Below are 22,128 nucleotides of genomic sequence, written 5' to 3' on the forward strand. Positions count from 1 at the left end.
AAAATAGGTAGAACTCTGCTTTAAGGAGATATTCATTTTATCTACAGGTAAATTTTATTATAAACCTACCCGTAGGTAAAAGATACAAAAGTGGGTTTACTTCCACTTTAAAAGCTTAGTGGCGCACTTCAAATCAAACCATATGATTCTTAATGCCAAAAACAATTCCTTCCTGATCCCCCGAGAGGCAATCGGATATTCCCTGGTTTAACTTTACCTATAAATGTTAGTACCCAGTTACAGGGACGTCCCTAGGGTTGGTGTCAACTAGTGCAATAACACTTGGTGACACCCCCCGACAATCTCCACAGAATGGATCGGATCTCTGGATTGAGCATAATGGATCGGACTCCGATCCATTATGCTCCCCAATCCGATCCATCCTGCGGGGATCGTCGGCTTTCTTTACAATTTACCTTTTCATGGAGCGGGTCCGGTGTCACCCCGTATAGGTTGCATGCCGACGATCCCCGCAGGATGGTTCAGATCTGCGGATTGAGCATAATGGATCGGCATCCGATCCATTATGCTCCCCAATCCGCAGATCGGATCCATCCTGCGGGGATCGTCAACTTGCTTTACAACTTACCTTTTTGTGGAGCGGGTCCGGTGTCACCCCGTGCGGTAGGTATCACCCGGTGCAGGCTGCACCCCCTGCACCTGCCTTGGGACGCCACTGTCCAGTTATACTCTGTGTATCTAGGAAAGAATCCAGGCCTTTTTTAAAGCAATCCACTGAGCTGGCCAGAACCAACTCTTGAGGGGTCCCTTTTCTTGATGACAACCGGATGATCGTGGTCTCAGTGTGAGAGTGCCTGGGCTGGGTGCACGTAGCTCATGGCGTCCCCTGTGCAGGGGTGGACTGACAACTCATGGGGCCCCCGGGCAATAGGTAGTAAACTGTCTTTTTCAAAAACGCACTGACAGGCAGGGTACCCTAGAGGGGGCGGACTGACAACTCATGGGGCCCCCGGGCAATAGGGGATCATGGGGCCCCTGTGTCCTTGCCCAAACTGAAAAGAGCCTATGAAAAAGGTACCAGGGGCATCTCATGGGGCCCCCTACTGACCCCGGGCCCTCTGGCAGTGCCCGAGTGCTCGAATGGTCAGTCCGCTCCTGCCCCTGTGGGTACCAATAGGCGATGACAGACGCATTCCATTTTTGATATGGCTGCACCTGATCCAAATGTATAAAGGATGGATGGTTTTGCTCTTTCTATGTAAACTATTATTTATGTATGAGCCAATGCTGCATATGTGTACACTTATTATATGTATTCATGTTATAGGACATACCGTCCTCCTCCAAATGCTCACCCCTGATGAAAGAGAGTGATCTGAAACGCGTCGGGTGTTCCACTGATGATATTCCATGAAGATAAGGAGGACTTCTTATCCCTGATAGGCTGGATCTTTTGAATTATTGTAGCCATGCAATATAACATTTTGTATTTGGCTTTTTATTAATGACATCATTGTGTCTTTTAGATATTGGAATAAAATATTGTTCTATTTCACCTCAGTATTTCGTTTTTGAGTTGCCTGTAAATTCCCACTTTTTTGCGGAGGTCTCTCATTTACTATTTTTATTTATTTGTGTATTTATTTTACATGTATGTATTCATTTATTATTAGTATTATTATTATCACCCTAACACTATAAAAAAAAATAAAGAATTAATAAATAATAAGAATACAATAAATAAAATATTAAGCCATACCCCAAACCCTAATTCTAACCTGAACTCTAACCTCTTAACAAAACACTGGCTCCCAATTGTCCCGCGCATTAAATTCAAATTACTAACTCTGACATACAAAGCCATCCATAACGCTGCCCCAAACTACCTCACCGACCTGATACCCAAATACCACCCTACCCGTGCCCTTCGCTCCTCACAAGACCTCCTACTTTCTAGCTCCCTGGTCTCCTCCTCCCATGCCCGACTGCAGGACTTCTCCAGGACTTCCCCCATCCTCTGGAACTCCCTACCCCAATCCATCAGACTGTCACCTACCCTCCTCACCTTCAGGCGCACCCTGAAAACCCATCTCTTCAGGGAAGCCTACCCCACCCTCACCTAACAGCCGATCTCCTCCACTCCTCCTACCACTCCATCCCCCACAGCCACTTCCTCCTGTACCTCTACCCCCTCCCTCCTAGATTGTAAGCTCGAAAGAGCAGGGCCCTCGAACCCCTCATGTATTGTATTGTTACTGTCTTGTCTCATGTTCTGTCCCCCACTATAATGTACAGCGCTGAGCAAACCTATTGGCGCTTTATAAACACTGTATAATAATAATATATAAATAATAATAAAAGGAATAAAAGCTGAAACACCTAGCAACAAATGATGCAACAGATGATATATTTCTCTATTGGCTAATAAAAAGTGCCAAAGCTCAAAAACACCTAAAAAAAGAAAATGTGCAAAAGAACATGCGCGATAACCGCTTAAATTCACTACACTCAAATGTGAATGCAGAGATGGCCACTCCCTCTACATCACTTCTTTAAAAAAAATATCAAGGGGTGTTTGTGGTGCATTAACGTGATATAAACGTTTTAACACTATAGGTGCGTTAGAATTAAAAAGCCAATGTGAACTTGTTGTTTGGCGAGGGCTAGGTGCAGCTATAATCCCATGGCTCATACAAGTGCGGTGATGAGCAGACTCTGACGCTAGATGTCGCTCTTATACTACTCAGGAAATTGGAGGCCGCCGTACGGTAGGGGTCGCTGTGGGCAACAGTCTAGTAGTGAGAGCTTGCATTAGAGGCCACCATGATAGCAATAGCACAGAGAGCCGGGGGCATTGGATACAGCCTTGCGGTAGGGGTCGCTGTGGGCTGTAATGGTGTAGTAAGCACGGAGCATTGAAGACCGCCGTGCGATGGGGTCGCGGTGTGCTGTAGTTGTGTAGCAAGCACAGTGCATTAGTGGCCTCCTTGTGGTAGGGGTCGCTGTGGTGTAGTACGCACGGTGTATTGGAGGCCTCCGTGTGATAGAGGTCGCTGTGGTGTAGTTTGCACAGTGTATTGGAGGCCGCTGTGTGGTATTGTATGCACGGTGTATTGGCGGTCTCTGTGGGCTGCCGTGGTGTAGTGATCGCGCTGTACTGGAAGCCGCCATGCGGTAGGGGGTCGCTGTGGGCTGCCGTGGTGTAGTGATCGCGCTGTACTGGAAGCCGCCATGCGGTAGGGGTCTCTGTGGGCTGCCGTGGTGTAGTGATCGCGCTGTACTGGAAGCCGCCGTGCGGTAGGGGTCTCTGTGGGTTGCCGTGGTGTAGTGATCGCGCTGTACTGGAAGCCGCCGTGCGGTAGGGGTCGCTGTGGGCTGCCGTGGTGTAGTGATCGCGCTGTACTGGAAGCCGTCGTGCGGTAGGGGTCGCTGTTGTGAGCGCGCTGTGCGTGGTGCGGAGCTCGGCGCGGCGTTGCTCGGTGCTGTGTTCGGTTTGGCGGGGCCGCCATGTTTCGCAAGGCTCGGCGGGTGAATGTGAGGAAGAGAAATGACTCGGAGGAAGAGGAAAGAGAACAGGAGGCCTCGGAGGTCAGCGAGCCCCTCGTCGTGCCTCCTCCGCCCAGCCTCCCTCAGACAGACGGCGGCGTGCAGACGGCCTTCCGGGCCCGGGAGCCTAAATCCAAACTCCTCAGCTTCCAGGATGAAGAGGATGGTGAGCGTGGAGGAGGGGAGGGCGGGAATGGGCTCCAGGTGCTGGGAGTATCACGAGTGATGGGTGACAGACCTCCCCTCCCCCCATCATTGACAGCAATGGGCGGGCTATGAGTGCCCCACAAGTCCCAGCATGGCTGACCTCCCCCAGATGTGGGCCCTCCTTGTCCTGTATTGTAAAGCTGCTGCTGGAACTCTTCCACACCTCCAGTAATAGCCGCCCAACCCCCATGTTTTCCAGGCTCTGTGAGCCCAACGGCGGTCCCTGGACTGGCATGGGGGGTATAACCAGGTAGAGGGGAGGGAGAGCAGCGAACATCCTGTCTCTGATCTCCCCTTCCTGTTACTGATCCCAAAGCAACTTGTAAATTGCCATGTCTGCTCCATGGGTCGCTTTCCCCATCTGATATGGCCGGCAAAAGACGCTAATAAAGAGCAATGTGCACATTATTATCTTCATTGGAGGACAGGAGAGTCATCAGGTGGTCTTTTAGCCTCCAGGAGGTCTCATTAACCACTTCCCTACCAGGCAAATTCTGAAATTTCTCTCCTACATGTAAAAATGATCATTTTTGTTAGAAAATGACTTAGAACCCCCAAACATTTTATATTTGTATATACACTATATTGACAAAGGTATTGGGCCAGCCCTCCAAATCATTGGATTCAGGTGTTCCAATCACCTCCATGGCCACAAGTGTATAAAATCATCACCTAGGCATGCAGACTGCTTCTACAAACATTTGTGAAAGAATGGATCGCTCTCAGGAGCTCAGTGACTCCAAGTGTGGAACCGTGATAGGTTGTCACCTGTGCAATAAGTCCATCCGTGACATTTCCTGGCTACTAAATATTCCACGGTCAACTGTTAGTGGGATTATAACAAAGTGGAAGCAACTGGGAACAACAGCAACTCAGCTTTTGTAGCTGCTTTTATTTTTTGACAGGGCGAGTGGAACTCCGCTTTAAGGCATCAGCATACCAAGGCATTTTGGACAATTTCATGCTCCCAACTTTGTGGGAACAGTCTGGGGATGGCCCCTTCCAGTGCACAATGCAAGCTCCATAAAGACATGGATGAGCGAGTTTGGGGTGGAGGAACTTGACTGGCCTGCACAGAGTCCTGACCTCAACCCGATAGAACACCTTTGGGATGAATTAGAGTGGAGACTGCGAACCAGGCCTCCTCCCCCGACATCAGTGCCTGACCTCACAAATGTGCTTCTGGAAGAATGGTCAAACCTTCCCATAGACACCCTCCTAAACCTTGTGGACGGCCTTCCCAGAAGAGTTGAAGCTGTTATAGCTGCAAAGGGCGGGGCCAACTCAATATTGAACCCTACGGACTAAGACTAGGATGCTGTTAAGGTTCATCTGTGTGGCAGGCGTCCCAATACTTTAGGCGATATAGTGTGTGTGTATATATATATATATATATATATATATATATATATATACACACACACACACTGCTCCAAAAAAAATTTAAAACACTTTTTAATCAGAGTATAGCATCAAGTCAATTAAACTCCTGGGATACTTATCTGGTCAGTGAAGTAGAAGAGGAGGTTGTTAATCAGTTTCAGCTGCTTGGGTGTTAATGAAATTAACTCTAGATGGGCTACAATTAGACAACCTCCAAAACAGGAATGGTTTTACAGGTGGAGGCCACTGACAATTTTTTCCCTGCTCCTCTTTTCTGACTGTTTTTTCACTAGTTTTGCATTTGGCTAGGGTCAGTGTCACTACTGGTAGCATGAGGCGATACCTGGACCCTACAGAGGTAGCACAGGCAGTCCAACTTCTCCAGCACAGCACATCAATACGTGATATTGCCAGAAGGTTTGCTGTGTCTCCCAGCACAGTCTCAAGAGCATGGAGGAGATTCCAGGAGACAGTTACTCTAGGAGAGCTGGACAGGGCCGTAGAAGGTCCTTAACCCATCAGCAGGACTAGTATCTGCTCCTTTGTGCAAGGAGGAACAGGATGAGCACTGCCAGAGCCCTACAAAATGGCCTCCAGCAGGCCACTGGTGTGAATGTCTCTAACCAAGCAATCAGAAACAGACTTCATGAGGGTGGCCTGAGGGCCCGATGTCCTCTAGTGGGCCCTGTGCTCACTGCTCGGCACCATAGAGCTTGATTGGCATTTGCCATTGAACACCAGAATTGGCAGGTCCACCACTGGCACCCTGTGCTTTTCACAGGTGAGAGCAGGTTCACCCTGAGCACATGTGACAGACATGAAAGGGGCTGGAGAAGCCATGGAGAACGTTGTGTTGCCTGTAACATCGTTCAGCATGACCGTTTTGGTGGTGGGTCAGTGATGGTCTGGGGAGGCATCTCCATGGAGGGACACACAGACCTCTACAGGCTAGACAATGGCATCCTGACTGCCATTAGGTATCATGATGAAATCCTTGGACCCATTGTGAGACCCTACACTGGTGCAGTGGGTCCTGGGTTCCTGCTGGTGCATGACAATGCCCGGCCTCATGTGGTGAGAGTAAGCTGCTGTTCCTGGAGGATGAAGAAATTGATACCATTGAATGGCCCCCACGCTTGCCTGACCTAAATCCAATAGAGCACCTCTGGGATATCATGTTTTGGTCCATCCGATGTCACCACGTTGCACCTCAGACTGTCCAGGAGCTCAGTGATGCCCTGGTCAAGATCTGGGAGGAAATCCCCCAGGACACTAACCATCGTCTCATTGGGAGCATGCCCCGACGTTGTCAGACATGCATACAAGCACGTGGGGGGGCCATACAAACTACTGAGGACCATTTTGAGTTGCTGCACCTAAATTTCAGCAAAATGGACTAGCCTGCTGCATCAACGTGTCCCTTTAATTTTTTTGAGCTGTGTGTGTGTGTATGTATGTGTGTGTATATATATATATATTATGTGTGTAATTTTTTTTTTAAGTAGAGGCAGAGAATAAAATGGTGGGTGTTGCAATTTTTTTATGTCACAAGATATTCACGCAGCAATTTTTCAAACACTTTTTTTTTTTTTTTTTTTTTTACACTTTCATTAACTTTTCATTCAAAAAACAAATCACAATATAATAAATTTTGCGTTTCCTTGACCTTTGTGATAATATTCCTGTGACTTAAAAAATTACAACTACTGCTCTTTTATTCTCTAGGATCTCTGATTTCAGAAAATATATGTTGGGGGGCTTTGTGTCATCTTCAGGCCTTAAATTATTTTTTTTTAAACGTGTGCAAATAATGCAAAAACTGGCAGCGAAATGGAGAGAGGATAAGCCAGACACTCCCCTTTCCTGAGGAGCAGCCAACCAGTGCTCATTACACTGCACGGTCTCTCCCCTCCCTGCTAATCCCTGGGTGCGGTGCTGGAGAGAAGGAGGGGTGGAGGAAATAAATGGCGCAATGTTAAAATTATTAAGTGTTTAAGTCGCCATGAAGCTCCTTTTATTTTTAAAAGCCCCAGACATTACTTAAAGCAGAGTTCCACTCACTCTATAAAAAAGAAAAGTCACAGCTACAAAAACTGTAGCTGCTGACTTTTAAAAAAACAGCCACTTACCTGTCCCGCGGTCCCCCTGCTGTAGCCCATTTCACCGGCCCTCCTGTATTCTAGGTGGCGGCATCTTCAGTGTGGGCACCCGGCTGTGACAGCTTGCAGCTTCACAGCTGGGTGCCCACTGCGCATACGCAAGTAGCGCTGCGCTTCTTGAATGGCTCTGTTGTATTCTGGGACCTGTCACGTGTCCTACAAGACAACAGGGAGGGAGGGTATGAGGACCACTTCCTCTTCCGACCGCCTAGGTGATCGCAGCGGATGTGGGAGCGGGCATCTGTCAACTTCAGGTACCCACTCGCCAAAGGTGCCAATCCTTAAAATAAGTTTGGAGTTTTGTTGATCTCTTTCTGTCTTTCACATTTGCATAGTGCTCATTTCATGTTGTATTGCTGTGAGGTCTTTGTTCTTTGAATTGCTCTGTGATATTCAGTTATTCTTAGCACAGTGCTAGTTAAAGCAGATCTATAACCAACATTTTTTTAACATTTTGCATATAGTATCAAGTGGTTTAAACCCCCAACAAGTTTTTTTTTCTGCCTGTCTCCTGTCAGGAAGATTTGCCTTTATTGCCTGTTTTGTCCTGCGCAACAGGAGAGAAGAGGAGTTTTCTCTAATGTGAGGGAAATCCATTGTTTTACAGTTGTCACCAGAACACTTATACCCAAGTGAAGATTTTGCCTCTATTTTTGTTCTATTTACATCTAAATTTCTCCTCACTTTAAGTCCTGGTGAAAATGGTCATAGGACAAATGGTGTGAAGCTCAGCAGAGGCCGCAAAAAAAAAACCTTCCCTACTCCATCCAAGTTTAAAAAAAAAAAAAAAAGTTTTTAGATTTACTTTAGAGTAGAACTGTATGAAAAACTTTCATTTTGAATAGAGTTAGGCAGGGTTATAACCCCTGTCAGTTTATATTTTGTCTTCTGTGTCCCATTTGGGAGATTTGCACTCCCCTCCTGTCCCATAGCCAAAATAGGAAGTGAGAGAAAATCCCTTTTAAAATTAAGAGAATTCACAGGTCACCAGAACTAGTGTCCCCAATGAAAAATTTCCCTCTTTTACTTTTTTGGAGGCAGTCCAAAATTTGGGGTTTCTTTTCCACTTTCGATGATAATGGTAAACAGGACAAATAGAGAGGGTGAATCTCCATAACAGGAACACAGCAATAAAAACTGACAGATGGTCTAACCCAACTCCACTCTATCCAAAACTAAAAAAAAAAAAAAAGTTTTATTTTTAGTTCTACTTTAATGTTTGAATATCTATAATCTAAAAGGTGAAAGCCATTCAGGAATTTTGTTCCATGGGCGACGTGTTTGTGTGTGAATGCCACGAACTGCATTTTTCAGTTTGAATTAGGTTCAGGGAAGGGAAAGGGTAATATGTTCTTCTTTCCTGACTATTGTAGTTCCTGATCATTTCTATTTGTGGTATCTTTTACTACACAGAGGAAGAAGTTTTTAAAATAAAGAAATCAAATCACAGCAAGAAGATAGTAAAACTCCTTAAAAAGGAATTTAAAGAGGATCAGGAGAAAACGAAACCCAAGCCAGATGTTATCCTAGGACTAGATGGTAAGAAATTAATTCAACTGTGTGGTTCTCTGCTTTCTTTTGCAGGTAAATGAGTAATTGTTCTAACAATGAAATGTGTATTTTATACCACATGCTCTTCCAGTTCGTTTAGAGCTTGTTTAAGTGCTTGTTCGCACCTGAGATTGGGGGGGCATAAAACTGAGCCATGCTTTTACCCTGGTTACTCTCTCCCAACACCCCCCCCCCCCCCTCCCCCTGCTGCTACCCCCTTCAGCAGCTGTGGGTGTGCACATGGCATGATGCTTTGTTTCTTGTCCACGTCATGGAATTATATCTGCGTGTATTGTATGCAGTTGTAGGTTGCTAGTGTAGGATCAAATGTGAAAGAGGAGGTGCAGCGCTATATAACTAGACACAATAATAAATAAACCACTAATGGTACACAATAGTGATAAACAGTGACTGAAATTAATACCGCCACTAAATGGTGGCCGTAAAGTGAGGAGAGTGAAACAGTCCAATGAAGGAGTGCTCTTGAGATCCGGGATGATCTTCAAACGTCCTATATGAAGGACCAACAGGTGATAAAATATGAAGACTGCGCACTCACCAGATACGCAATCTTTATGCGCATTTGTGTAAAATATCACTGGACCTCCTGTATCCTCATCCTGGTCTGGTCAGATCTGGTCAGCATATCCCTCAAGGCCTGGTATCCAAATAGATGTAGCTTTTCCGTAGATTTGGCCGGTTTTCACCAATGCTCAAATAAATAGAAAGGGCCACATAGTGTAATATCCTCAGGTATCTTTATTAGAGGTACAGGATAGCAGGAAAACTGACATGCAAAAGATCAAAGATGGCCGCCGGGGCCCCTCGTGGCGCCGGCGGTGATGCGTCCGACCTGCTGTAGCTTTCTCTGACGCGTTTCGAGCAATGGCTCGTACTCATAGGGGTGCAGCTTACAGTGGTGGACGCAAATGACAGTCTTTAAATACGAACGGTGGCGCATGCGCGGTACGTCATGCGCCATTTTCCCTATGCTGGATGTCCGCGCAACAGGCGCCATATTGTTGTAGTCCGACCCGATGGCGCATGCGCAAATGCCAAACATCGGGTACACAGAAGCAAACAGCTGAGATCAATGCTGTAAGCACCAGGAATGATTCGATTGAATACTATGGACATCAGGGATTATTCTATCTATAGGTTATATAGGTTATAAACACCTGTGTAAAGTGAAACCCAAGAATTATATCTGTGTGTATTGTATGCAGTTGTAGGTTGCTAGTGTAGGATTCAAGAAGATAAATCAGGCAGTGGGGAGACTCGATTACGTAACATAATCGTTATGTGGGCGGCAAAAAATTAACCACCTTACTGCCATGATTACTATTGTAAAAAAACGCACATGGACAATCTGCTCTTTTTGAAAGCCTGTGATCAAGACGTCATTATGTAGCACAGATCACAGAGTGGCTCTGTACCTTGTGATCATATAATTTGCAAATGTAAACAAACCATTTCCTGCTCTGCTGCCAATCCTTTGTAAGTAACACTCCCACTGACCACCAATGAAAGGGTTGTGAGGGGGGGCACACTGACCACCAATTTTATGGGGAGAAAAACACCATTGACCACCAACAATTATGGGTCTCTCATCACTGATCACCTGAATTTAAGGGGCACACATCACTGACTACCAACATTTAAAGGTGCACTCACACCGATTACCACCAAAAGGGAACACTAATTTTGACCGCTGATATCTGCAAGCTGTGCACTACATAGTCCTGACCCCTACGCTTGGGCTGTGGCACTATTCACTATATCCTAAACTAGACAATTTTGGGAATGTTTGTATTGTTCTGGCATTTTAGGGACTCAAGAAATGCAATAGGGAGTCGGAATGTTAGGTGGTGGGGTTTCAAAATTTTTGCTCTTTTCTTTCTTCATATAGTAAGAGAAAAAAATCCAGTGGTTAATTTAAGAGAAGTTGGGGAACATTTTTTTAAAATTATTTTTACTTTGGTGGATGCAGTATCGATCTGATGCTGCATCTGTCTGCCTCTGGCTCCAAGGCTGAGAACTGAGTGATCCTACTGCTCTGATCAGAGTGTGGTGACTGTCAGTCTCTGCTGTCTGCTCTGAAACCCCCAGCCATACCCCTCCGCTGCTGAGCCAGGTGCTGGTTCAGGCTGCTGGGTGGATCCTGACCATATTGTTGCGATATGGACCTGCTGAGTCACGACAGCAGACTTGAGCCCGTTCTCAGCTGATAACTGGTCACAGGAGTGCAGAACGAACTGTACTCCTGGGATTCACAGAAGTAGTACAACCAAACAAGCTGTGACTGTACTTCTCCTTTAAATGCCACCAAAAGAAAATCCTCTGTTTAAAAATTGTTAGAACATGTTTTTTTTGGGGGTACATCGTTTTACTGGCCAAGTAATTATCAAACTATCACAGCACTAAAAAAAGGCCTGGAAAGGAAGGGATATACACTGGCTAGTGCTCTAGTGGTTAAAACACGTGTTATCAATCACAAAAGGTATGATTGGAACTTTGTGTTTTTGTCAGGATGGTTTTATGCTTTTCTTACCTATACATGATTTATGATTGTTAATGCCCTGTCCTCACCAGTTTTTCTATACGTTATCCGCTAAATGTAAAACTAATGCCAGAGGTGAATATTATTACACATTCTACAATACATTTTTAGAAAGCATAAGTTGCAATAAGACAATAGGAATTTAAGAGAGGCGTGGGGACAATGTCAGTACTATCAGAAAGTGCTGAACTTTGTAGATTATAACCAGCTTGTGATTCCAGACTACAAAAGAGTGCAACTAGAGGCAAGAACAGGCAGCAGTGTGCTGGAGCACCAAGCTGTTTATTCCCATGTTTGGATAAAATGTTTTCATTTTTCTTCCTTTTTGTTTAGGAGATCAGCCTGTCAGAAATATTGTTATTAAAGATGGTGGCCTGGAAGATATGAACACTGGCAGTGACCTTGGTGAAGAAGAGATGGAAGTAGAAAGTGAAAAAGAGGATGAGAAACCCAAAGCTGGTTCTTTTGCCAACTCTATGTCATCTTTAAATGTTCTGCGCCCAGGTACTAAGTCAGAATGATTGCTGATAGAGTAGGTTAAAGATCCCTGATTTTCAAACACAACACTGACACCGCTACTCCAGTTGTGGCCACTTGTTTCTGGGTCCGGTGCCAAGTGGCTGCATTCTGAACACAGGAGCTCAGCTGCTTGGTGCCGGCACCGTTCAGAGAATGATTTGCATTTTCTGAATGAATGCAAAGCATTCTCTGATTGGACGAGGTGGAGAGGCGGGTCTCTGACGTCCACACATGTAATTCCTCTTTAAGGTTTGATTCCCTTTTCACTTCCTAAATCTTCATAAAACCGTTGATGTGATTTTGTAGGAGAGATCCCAGATGCAGCCTTTATCCATGCTGCCCGCAAGAAGAGACAGATGGCTCGGGAACTAGGGGACGTTCCATCTTTGGATACGGATGGTGGCAAAAGATTGGTACGTGAAGATGAGAATGATGCCAGCGATGACGACGATGATGATGAAAAGAGGCGGATCGTTTTCTCAGTACGAGAGAAATCACAAAGGCAGAAGATAGCTGAGGAAATTGGTGAGCCCTATTACTGTGTTACTTTTAGAGGTCGTGCTTAATTTTGTGCTGAGCTAAGTGACAAGAACTTTCTGTCAGGCAGTTCCTGTTTTACTCGTTTGGGTAAATCTTGCAGTAGACTTTACATTGGCTGTTGGATGCATGGGAAAGATTCCTGTATTTGAAAGGGAAAAAAAATCACATTCACACTTTGTAGTGCATTATGACAATTCATATGTTGCATATGTTGGCAAAATGCAGTTGCATTAATTCTGAGGCATTCCAATACACTTTGCCAGTGGATGTGTATGCTGGTGTGCTGCTGAGAATGCTGCATGCATGATTTTGGGTCTGTTGTGATAACTAGTTAAAATGAATGAGATGCACTAATGCAACAAACTTTATGCATGCTTTTAACACACCGCAGAGGACCAGGCTGGTGTGAATGGACCCTTGGGGTGATTGTTAAAGCGGGACATCACCCTAAATGGGGTGTTCCACTTTTATTAACTCCCTCCAACCCCCTCATTATTATTATTATTATTATTATTATACAGTATTTATAAAGCGCCAATAGTTCGCTCAGCGCTGTACATTACAGAGGGGGACAGAACATGTGACAGAATAACAATACAATGCAAAACATGAGGGGATTAAGGGCCCTGCTCTTTCGAGCTTACAATCTAGGAGGGAGGGGATGGTGGCACAGGAGGAGATAGCTGTGGGGGATGGGGTGGTAGGAAGAGTGGAGGAGGTTGGCAAGTTAGCAGGGGGTGGGGTAGGCTTCCCTAAAGAGATGGGTTTTCGAGGTGCGCCTAAAGGAGAGGGAGAGTAGGTGATAATCTGATGGGTTGGGGCAGGGAGTTCCAGAGGATGGGTGACACCCTGGAGAAGTCCTGGAGGCGGGCATGGGAGGAGGAGACCAGGGAACTAGAGCGAAGGAGATCTTGTGAGGAGCCCCTCATGGGGCACTGCACAGGTCTCGGGAGGCTGCGGAGCCATTCACATAGCACTGCTTGACTTTCACTTGCACAGTGGGAAGCTGATTGTAAAGTCGCAAGGAGTCACAGCCAGCTTCACACAGTAAATATGCTGGGGACGTCAAGAACTGACCCAGGTGATGATGTCACTAGATCATTGGAAAGCTAGGTATCTTTTTATTAAAAGTCAGCAGCTACAGTATTTGTAGCTGCTGAAATGTAATTTTTTTCAGAGACTGAAAGTAAGTAGCGTAAGTTTGAGGAGTTTCCCTTTTACCCTATTGCTATTGTTTTTTTAAACCGCAGCCTTTGGGCTTTTTTTTGTGTAAGTGTTGTGCACCACTTGCACACTACGCCACACATACCACAGTATGTGTAAAGAAAGTTAAATAGTGCTGTAGGTTCTCATTAAGGAGTTCATTTCATACCCTTTACTATATTGGCAGCATTTTTTCTCCGTTTGGACCCATATTTCAGACAATGCAGCTTCCCACAACTCTTGTTTTTTGTGACAGGAATCGAGGGAAGCGACGACGAAGCTCTTGCAACAGGGGAGCAAGATGAAGAAATCAGTCGCTGGGAACAGGAACAGATACGTAAAGGAATTAGTATACCACAGGTGGGCATTTTTTTTATACTAGTTGCATATAATAGCAGAATGTTTTATACAGTTCGAGTTAACATTTTATATCTAACCCATTTTTTTTTGTTTTTTTAATTTTGGCTAGGGTTGAGGTTTACCAGTCTTGTTGGGTTTATCCAGGGCTCTGTTAGAGAGGTTTAACCTCACTTCCTGTTTTTTACTAAACAGGAAGTAAGGGAAAATCTGCTGCAGGGTTGCAGACAGAAATTAGCCTTACCAGGAGTTCTAATTTTCCAATTCTCTACTTAAAATAAAAAAAATAGCTGCTATGTAAGAGTCCCCCTCGCTTCTTTTCTGGCAAAAGGTTTTTCTCAGAACAGGATGTGAGGGGAAATCTCTGTGGCAGAGTCCAAGATTGCAGTAAAACCTGACTGGGTCTAGCAGTTCCCCATTTACCCTTTCAGATTGAAGACTGATGCTGTGAATTTGAAGGTCCTTTGTCCAAATTGGTGAAACTGCTCCGGCTTGGTCCAAATAAACTATTTAAAATGACAAAACTGGAACAGCTTTAAAGTGTTACTAAACCCACAACAGTAAAATCAGTCTGTATATGCAGTAAAGCATGCTTGTTATACTCCCTGTGGAACCTAAGGGGTTAATCCTCTGCATTGTGTAGAAAAGGCTGTTTGATCCTTTCTTCTCTGTTCATCCCCTTTTTCAAGTGACCACCACTTGTCTCCAGACTGAACCGTAGGCATGCACATGCTCAGTTTGGTGTATATTGCTGGAGAAGTTTTTTTTTTTTTTCTTGGGAGAGTACATATGATCAGCACAGGGCCAAATCAGCACTGTCCAGACAGAGGTCAGGGTATTTCCATCTTCTTGGAGCAGAAAAAAAAACTCCTCCTTCAAGCTTTAGCTAGTGCTGGGCTGGGCACAGAAGCCACAAGACTGCTCTAACTGCTGATGAGAAAAGGTATTTAGCCATTTATATTTACTACAATAATTGCAGTTCCATGTTCTGTGAACTGTGGGAGAGCAGATATAGTGGAGGGTCCGGGGTTTAGTAACACTTTTAAGACTAATTTGGCTTTAGCTGGAATTCTACTTTAACACACTTGTTTGCAGGATCATCAGATGAAAGAACTTGTAAATTTCAATATATTATTAAAAAAGCTTTCATGACTGCTTAGTTTAGCTAATATTTTATGTTTCTCTTTCAGGTCCAAGCACCCCAGCCTGCCGAGACAAATAATTTGTTCTACCCAAGCACTTACCAAGGAATACCCTATGGTTCATCTTATAATGTCCCTTACACCTATTCTACTTTCGGATCTGCTGAAACAAAACCTCCAAAACCAGATAATTCTGTCTCTTTCAAAACTCCCAATAATGAGATGACTCCTGTTACTATTGATTTGGTAAAGAACCAGCTTAAAGACAGGTAGGGCAGACTAGCTTTACTTTGGGGGACTACCACAGGCTTTCAGTTGCTCTGGCCTTTGTTGTATGGGACCAGGAACCGTAAAACTTTTGTGTAACAACAATGAACTGAAGAAGTCGGATGGAATCAAGAATTGAGCAAATGGCTTGCCTACTGAGGTTGCTTTCTGGGCCAGGGCTGTGTCACTAGGACTTGAGGACCAAATATAGAGATGACAATGAGTTTCACAGAGGGCCACAGGTATACAAGGTTAAGCCTACATATGCAGCATTTCATTTTATCGTTGTACAATATAATGAACCCGGGCACAAATCTATGAGTTGCTCTGTTTTGGAAATTAAATTATACCTTCTTTTTTTTTTTTTTATAGACTTCTTTACTCCAAGCACAAAGTTGTACATAATAGGATAATTATTCCTTCAGTTTTGATAAGAAAACAAACTGTGAACAATTCTCTGTTAGGAAAAATAACTGTTGCATGCCCATTCTTATTAATTTGTGAATGGAAGGGTCTGTTTTATTACATTCACTTGAGCAAATCTCAATTTTCTAATGAGAAAAGGCTAAAGCGTCTGCATCCTTTTTGGAGAGTGATTAGCCTTAGGATGAATTCACACTATAAGAAAAGCTTGCGCATACGGTAGAACATCTGTCGCTGCATATAGTGTGATTTCTCCCTTAAGCAGCCCATAGAATATGCAGTTTTCTTTCCTTCCACCAGGGGTGGAAGGGAAGAAAATTGCTTGATTCCCCCATCAACACAGTCAGTGATGGGGAAATACTTCTCACAGTGTTATGGTGTTCTGCAGGCGGAGAGCCTTCCTTGCCAGCAGAACTAAATGATCACTGCTTGTGGCTATAGCCGCTGACAGTAATCGCATGAAAAAAAACATGACAGGCTGGTTTTACTGAAGTCGATTGCTGAATCAACTTCAGTACAACCATCCTGCCCAAAGATGGGTCAAATCTCAGACGGTCCTTGCTGAATTGACCAAGATTCGATCCATATATGGCCAACTTTAGCAAGTATCTCACCAAAAATTAAATAACTGTTGCAAGGGATGTCTATAACTTGATTTGTATCAGTGCAACGTCCAGCTAACATGGTGAGCTGAGAACAAAGTTAGATGTGTGAGGCATTCTGTACACCAACAGTGTATAAAACACAATGTGGTTGTAATTTTTTTTACATTTATTTTATTTTTTAGAAGATTACAGCAGCTGCAAAGTAAGGTGGAAAAGTAATTTTAATGACCTTAATCACAAAACAGCTTGTGCAGCAATTGTGCTATCCTATTGGTGAAAGGTTTTCCTTTGTACTATTTATTCTTTTGCTTTTGTGTCAGTATTTTTGCAAAACTTAGATACGTTGGTATCTACATTTTAAATGGTTGCTCTTTTTAGAGTGAGATCTCTGTTTTAGATGTTTATGGATTTCTAATATCATTTGGTATTGGTTCACACCGAATGCGGCTTTGAAATTGCACTACTTCAGTTGAAGTAGTGCGATTTCAAAGCCACCGGTCAGTGCGATTTCATGTGTGGCTTGCTGACATCTGTTTAACTTCATGCACAGATGTCAATGCCAGTTGCACATGAAATTGACAAAAAAATAGTTCAGCAACCTTTTTCAAAATGGGTGCAAGTCAGGCGCACCGATTTGAGTGGTTCCATAAGCACAAATAGGGTGCAACTTGTCGTGCAATTTTTGAACTGTCAAATCGCATTGGTGTGAAGAAGGGCTTAAGGACTCACTTCTTTCTACACACACGTGTATTACTAGGCTGGAATGTGTTTTGTGGTGTAAGGTCTGAAAAAATGGTGCATGGATTAAAGTTAGGAGCTATTGTTGCTAATACTTTGTGTGCAGAAATAGAAACAGACATAAACATGCTCACATGTAACATTTTATACCAGGCTCAGAGCAATGGAGGAAACTCACAAAGCAAATTTGGAAATGTATGAGAAGCATGATCAAAGCCGGCAAGACTCCAATAAAGCAATTAGCCGATTAGAAGGGTGTTCTGGGGATAATGCCGAACGGTATCAGTTCTTACAAGAAATGCGAGGGTATGTCCAAGACTTGCTTGAGTGTTTCCGTGAAAAGGTAAGAATGCAATCGTTTTTAGTCTTCTGTTTCAGACCTTTCTGTGGTTTTCACATTATTATCTCTAAGCTTTTCTGTTGTACTTTTGTGTTTGTTGTCTCAACGCTCGTTTGCCTATTTGTTTTTTTTTCATGTTTGAATCCAATGCCAGTTTAGTCCAAACGTGTTTTAATTTTATTATTCAAAAAGCAAAATGTCACTTTCCATACCTCTCTTGCAAATGCAATGAAAGTTTTTTCCTTTATGAAGCCCATTTTTACACACAATTTTTAATATGGTTTTAAATCCCAGATATCTGCAGTTAGAATCTTAGGTTTTGACCTTTTTATGGCCTTAAAACATTCTTGGTTTTCTATTTGGACCACTCGCATATCTCTTGGTTCCTACATATTCAGCTTGGGCATGTGTACACCTTCTTTTAGATCATGTAATTATTAAATAACTGCTGCTCTCGCTGTAGGTTTGACATGTTCTGTTTTGTTTAAATATTGAGGCTGTATTTTGTAGCCTTTTGTTGGGAGTTGGTGCTAATAACTGCAATGTAAAAGAGAAGTTTGCATTGGGTCTCCAGAATCAGTCGTCTTATGAGACTACAGATCTGGTTAAATAATTTACTGTTTGATTTAATTTATCAGGGCTGGTCATATCCAAAGAATCGGGTAGCCTATGTCTTATATAGAATCATATGCACCTGGCTTCAGAGAAGTGCACAAACTAATCTTACAGGTCCGTTGTTCAAACATAGGTACTTTTAGGCCTTGTACATACAGGTCGTTAGCTTGTAAGAGGGTTTTGTATACAACAAGCTTTTTGCAAAACATTTTCCAAGCCTTCAGCAAACTTTGTTGTAGCCATCGCCATCCTGTTCCACTTTAGGATCGGTAATCACAGATCCTAATGGTGTGGTATGTTAAACAATCAGGCTTCAGTAAAGGCTCATTTACACTAGTGGCTGGGGTGGGGGGTAAATTCTCGCATTTTTATCTCCCAGCAACTGCTGTCCTTTTAGCTGGAAAGTCAGCGCCTGGGGTGTACACATGTTGCAGCTGTGAAGTTTTGCTTCTCAAGTGTGGCAGGAATTATACCCCCCGTCACGTTCGGCGGGCACTACAACCCACCAAATGCAACACATTCAGGTGAATGGGGCCACACTGCAACCACATGCAGTTGCAGAGGAATAGTCCTTCATTTAGGGGGTTAAAACAGGCGTTGAGGAAGTAATACAATGCCTCCTCACCCCACTGGTAAAGTGCTCTCTGAAGAGCCTACTGAACATAGATTGCAGGGTTCAGCAGGGACCAGATGAATTTTGATCTATGTGTGGCCATCCCTGTTCAACAAAAGTCAATCAGAAGTGTTTGAAAACTTTTCTCGATCAGCAGCTACAGTCAATCAGCTGCAACTGCTGATCAGTTTATACTGACAGCCCCACTGTCACAATAGTATGTCACGGGGGGAGATACTTTCATCCACCTCACTTGTGTCGATGGAGGAATACGTTTTTATTTTTTTCATTCAGCCCGCTGGTTGAATAAAAAAAAAAAGACTCATCTTTGACCAGTCTTAGTTTGTGGAGTTAAAGGTCTTAGTAGAGGATTACATATTATGCAATCTTGCTCCACCAGAGGCTTGTATAGGTCTAATTTATATGCTCTACCCCAACCTGAATAAGCCAAATTTACATTTCCACTATCGAATGCACATTGTCTGAGTATTGGCTCTGTTTATTGGGGGCATATTTGCAGTTCCCACCAAAAGCGGACTCAGCGCAACTCTCCACCTTGTTCCCAACATGCCTTTATGGAAGCAGATGGGAATGATGTACTCAATGGAGTACAGAAGAAAATTGTCATGGGTGTTCTCTCTATTGTGTGATAGCGGCCCATTGATATTAATTAAACAAGTTTCCATCCTACAATCTTGAGGGTATATCAGGTAAGTCGAGTCTTGGAAGATGCCAGGGTTCTGTTATGAGGGTAGGATGTATATCTGGTTTGTATGGCAGCATGTTTAGGTTCTCTTTGTTTGACATCCTGGGATAGATGAGCAGGCAATGTACAATGCACTATATACTACCAAACATTTTGATTTTTGCTCTTTTAGTCATTACAGACTGCATTTCTCTTGTTTGATGTGTTAATTGGAAAGAGAAAAGTAGACTGTTCTCGGGAAGTCCTCTTAGTGCTTGGAATAACCTGTCCCCGATGCATGCACAAAGGCCGGGTATTATGAATGTTGTTATATTTTTTCAGGTGCCCCTGGTTAACGACCTTGAAACGGCAATGCACCAGCTGTACAAACAGCGAGCTGCCCGCCTTGTCCAAAGACGACAAGATGATATTAAAGATGAATCTTCGGAGTTTTCGAGCCATTCAAGTCAGTCCATCTTGAAGGTTTTTATTATTCATTAAACAACCTTGTTAGTAAATCACTTGAAATGTCTGTGCTTTAACCATTTCAGAGCTGGTTTAGGTGTCAAACTGGTGCTCATCACTTTTGCAGTGTGCTCTTGTGGACATGTGGAAGGGACTAATCGTGTACATGTACAATCCTAAGCTTTGTATATCCACGTGTCAGATTAATATTTTTTTAGTACAGCTTATATATTGGCCAGCTCCATCCAAAACCAATCATCTATTGGTTTGTGGTCAAGGCTGCATAGAACGGTCTTTACCTGTGAAACTTCAGTGTTGAGATTGTCTTGCAGTAGTGTGTATCTCTGTCCCTGCCACAAATTCATAACAGGAAGTGTAATTCATAAATAGTCCTTTATGGACCCCTTTCTTTAGTGGTTTCCCTGTGGGTATACATAAACTTGTTTCCCTGCACCTGTGATCTTCATTGTGATCCTGGGACGGCACCTTTTTTCTTCAAAATGGGCCCCCCCACCCTGGGCATGTACCTTGTATTTCCCTTCCATTCCTATGGAGAGGCCGCTATACTACAAGTGAAATACAGGAATACAAGTATAGATCCGTCTATATAAGTGGGGACTGCTGTGTACATGTGTGTCGGGCTCAGCCAGCATTGTTAGCAGTGCTGGGCTTAGGCTGCAGGTAATATTTTTCCACTGAGAATCCATTGTTGGGCAGGGAACTGAGGGTCCAAAAAGGACAGCTTTACTAAAAGTGAAATTGTCCTTTGATCCATATTTTTAAGGATGCATCAAAGGAGCATAACATTATTTGCCATTGCAGTGCTTATTGCAGCTCTCGTACAGATATGTAATCTCTAGAATCTCTGAGCAAAATCTGTTTTGGGTAGATTTGGCGTTTAACCACTTGCCCTCTTAAGGATTTATCCCCCTTCCTGACTAGGCCATTCTTTGCGCTATGGCGCTGTGTTACTTTGACAATTGCGTGGTCATGCAGCGCTGCACCCAAATGAAATTTGCGTCCTTTTTTCGCACAAATTGAACTTTCTTTCGGTGGTATTTGATCGCCTGTGCAGTGTTTTTTAATTTTGTGCACTAAAAAAAATTGAGAAATTTTGACTTTTTGCTATTAAACATGTCCAGTAAAAAAATAAAAGTAAATTTTCATCTTAAATTTTCACCAAAATGTATTCTGCTGCATGTCTTTGCTAGAAAAAAAATACCAATACATGTTAATTCGTTTACGTGAAAGTTATAGCGTTTACAAATGGCGTTATATATACTGGGATTTTTTAATTCATTTTTAATTTTCACTAGTAGTGGCAGCGATCAGCGACTTATAGCGGTACTGCGGCGGACATTCTGCCACTGGGGGGAACTGATCTGGTGTCACTGACATCCCCAGTGACACCAATACAGTGATCAGTGCTAAAAAAAAAAAAAGCAGTGACACTGTACTAATGGCACTGTGCAGCAAGGGGTTAACATGAGGGACGATCAAAGGGTTAACTGTGTGCTGGGAGTGTTTTACTAGGGGGCTGTGTCCATGTGCTTCACTGTAAGCAGTGTGCCTGAGCTGACAGGGGGGAGAACTGTTAGTAAACAAAACAGTTATCCTTCCCATCAGAGATCCTCGGAAATCACAGGCCGGGACCCGGTGAAAATCGTGTGTGTGTGTATATATATGATATATGTGTGTGTGATCTTGCACACTGCTGCTGCCCTGCACCAGTATTTCTGCTATAGGGTGCTCAGGAAGTGGTAAAGATATGTATTGAATTTGCAAAAGCTAACCGTTATCTTCATTTCTCTTCATGGACGGACGAAGCTTCATATCGCTAGAGGGCAATTACAAATCAGTTTTCAATACTGATTGCAATAAAATGGTTGATTCCTGATTGAGTGGTGTGCAGCGAGTTACTATTACTGTTCTCTACGTAGTTACTAAATGAAAGCCCTGTGTGGTATTGATTATTCATTTTAGTACCTTACGTGGTTCCTCCTTAAGCTGGCCTGCTGCTTGTTGAGCCTCATTCTATACTGTAGTGTAGAGGCCTACCTCTCTGGCTGCAGATTGAGTGAATTGTTTAGGTAAGATTGCACAACTACATAGGAGATGGTAAATTGTAGGAAAATTGCTAGATATGTACCAGATTATTCTTTTTATAAACAGTCAATCATGCGGTCAAGTGAAGTTACTTCTAAGTATGACATGATCATCGCCCAATGTCTTAAGTACTTTCAACTTCA

At 43.5% G+C, this 22,128-nt stretch overlaps 1 protein-coding gene across 1 annotated transcript in view; it reads left to right on the forward strand.

Annotated features, from left to right (window-relative positions):
* The first annotated feature begins 2,855 nt into the window (after positions 1-2,855).
* Positions 2,856-22,128, forward strand: part of PAXBP1 (PAX3 and PAX7 binding protein 1) — a 49,269-nt gene continuing 29,996 nt past the window's right edge. The window contains exons 1-8 of the mRNA XM_089688924.1: positions 2,856-3,673; positions 8,670-8,795; positions 11,701-11,871; positions 12,193-12,411; positions 13,886-13,989; positions 15,177-15,397; positions 17,315-17,504; positions 19,757-19,880. Of these exons, the coding sequence (XP_089545050.1) occupies positions 3,469-3,673; positions 8,670-8,795; positions 11,701-11,871; positions 12,193-12,411; positions 13,886-13,989; positions 15,177-15,397; positions 17,315-17,504; positions 19,757-19,880 (1,360 nt within the window). The 5' untranslated portion in view covers positions 2,856-3,468. The remainder of the gene's footprint in view (positions 3,674-8,669; positions 8,796-11,700; positions 11,872-12,192; positions 12,412-13,885; positions 13,990-15,176; positions 15,398-17,314; positions 17,505-19,756; positions 19,881-22,128) is intronic.

Source organism: Staurois parvus, unplaced genomic scaffold (genome assembly GCF_062004578.1).
Source record: "Staurois parvus isolate SC_StPar_1 unplaced genomic scaffold, SC_StPar_1.0 ptg000461l, whole genome shotgun sequence".
Taxonomy (NCBI): domain Eukaryota; kingdom Metazoa; phylum Chordata; class Amphibia; order Anura; family Ranidae; genus Staurois; species Staurois parvus.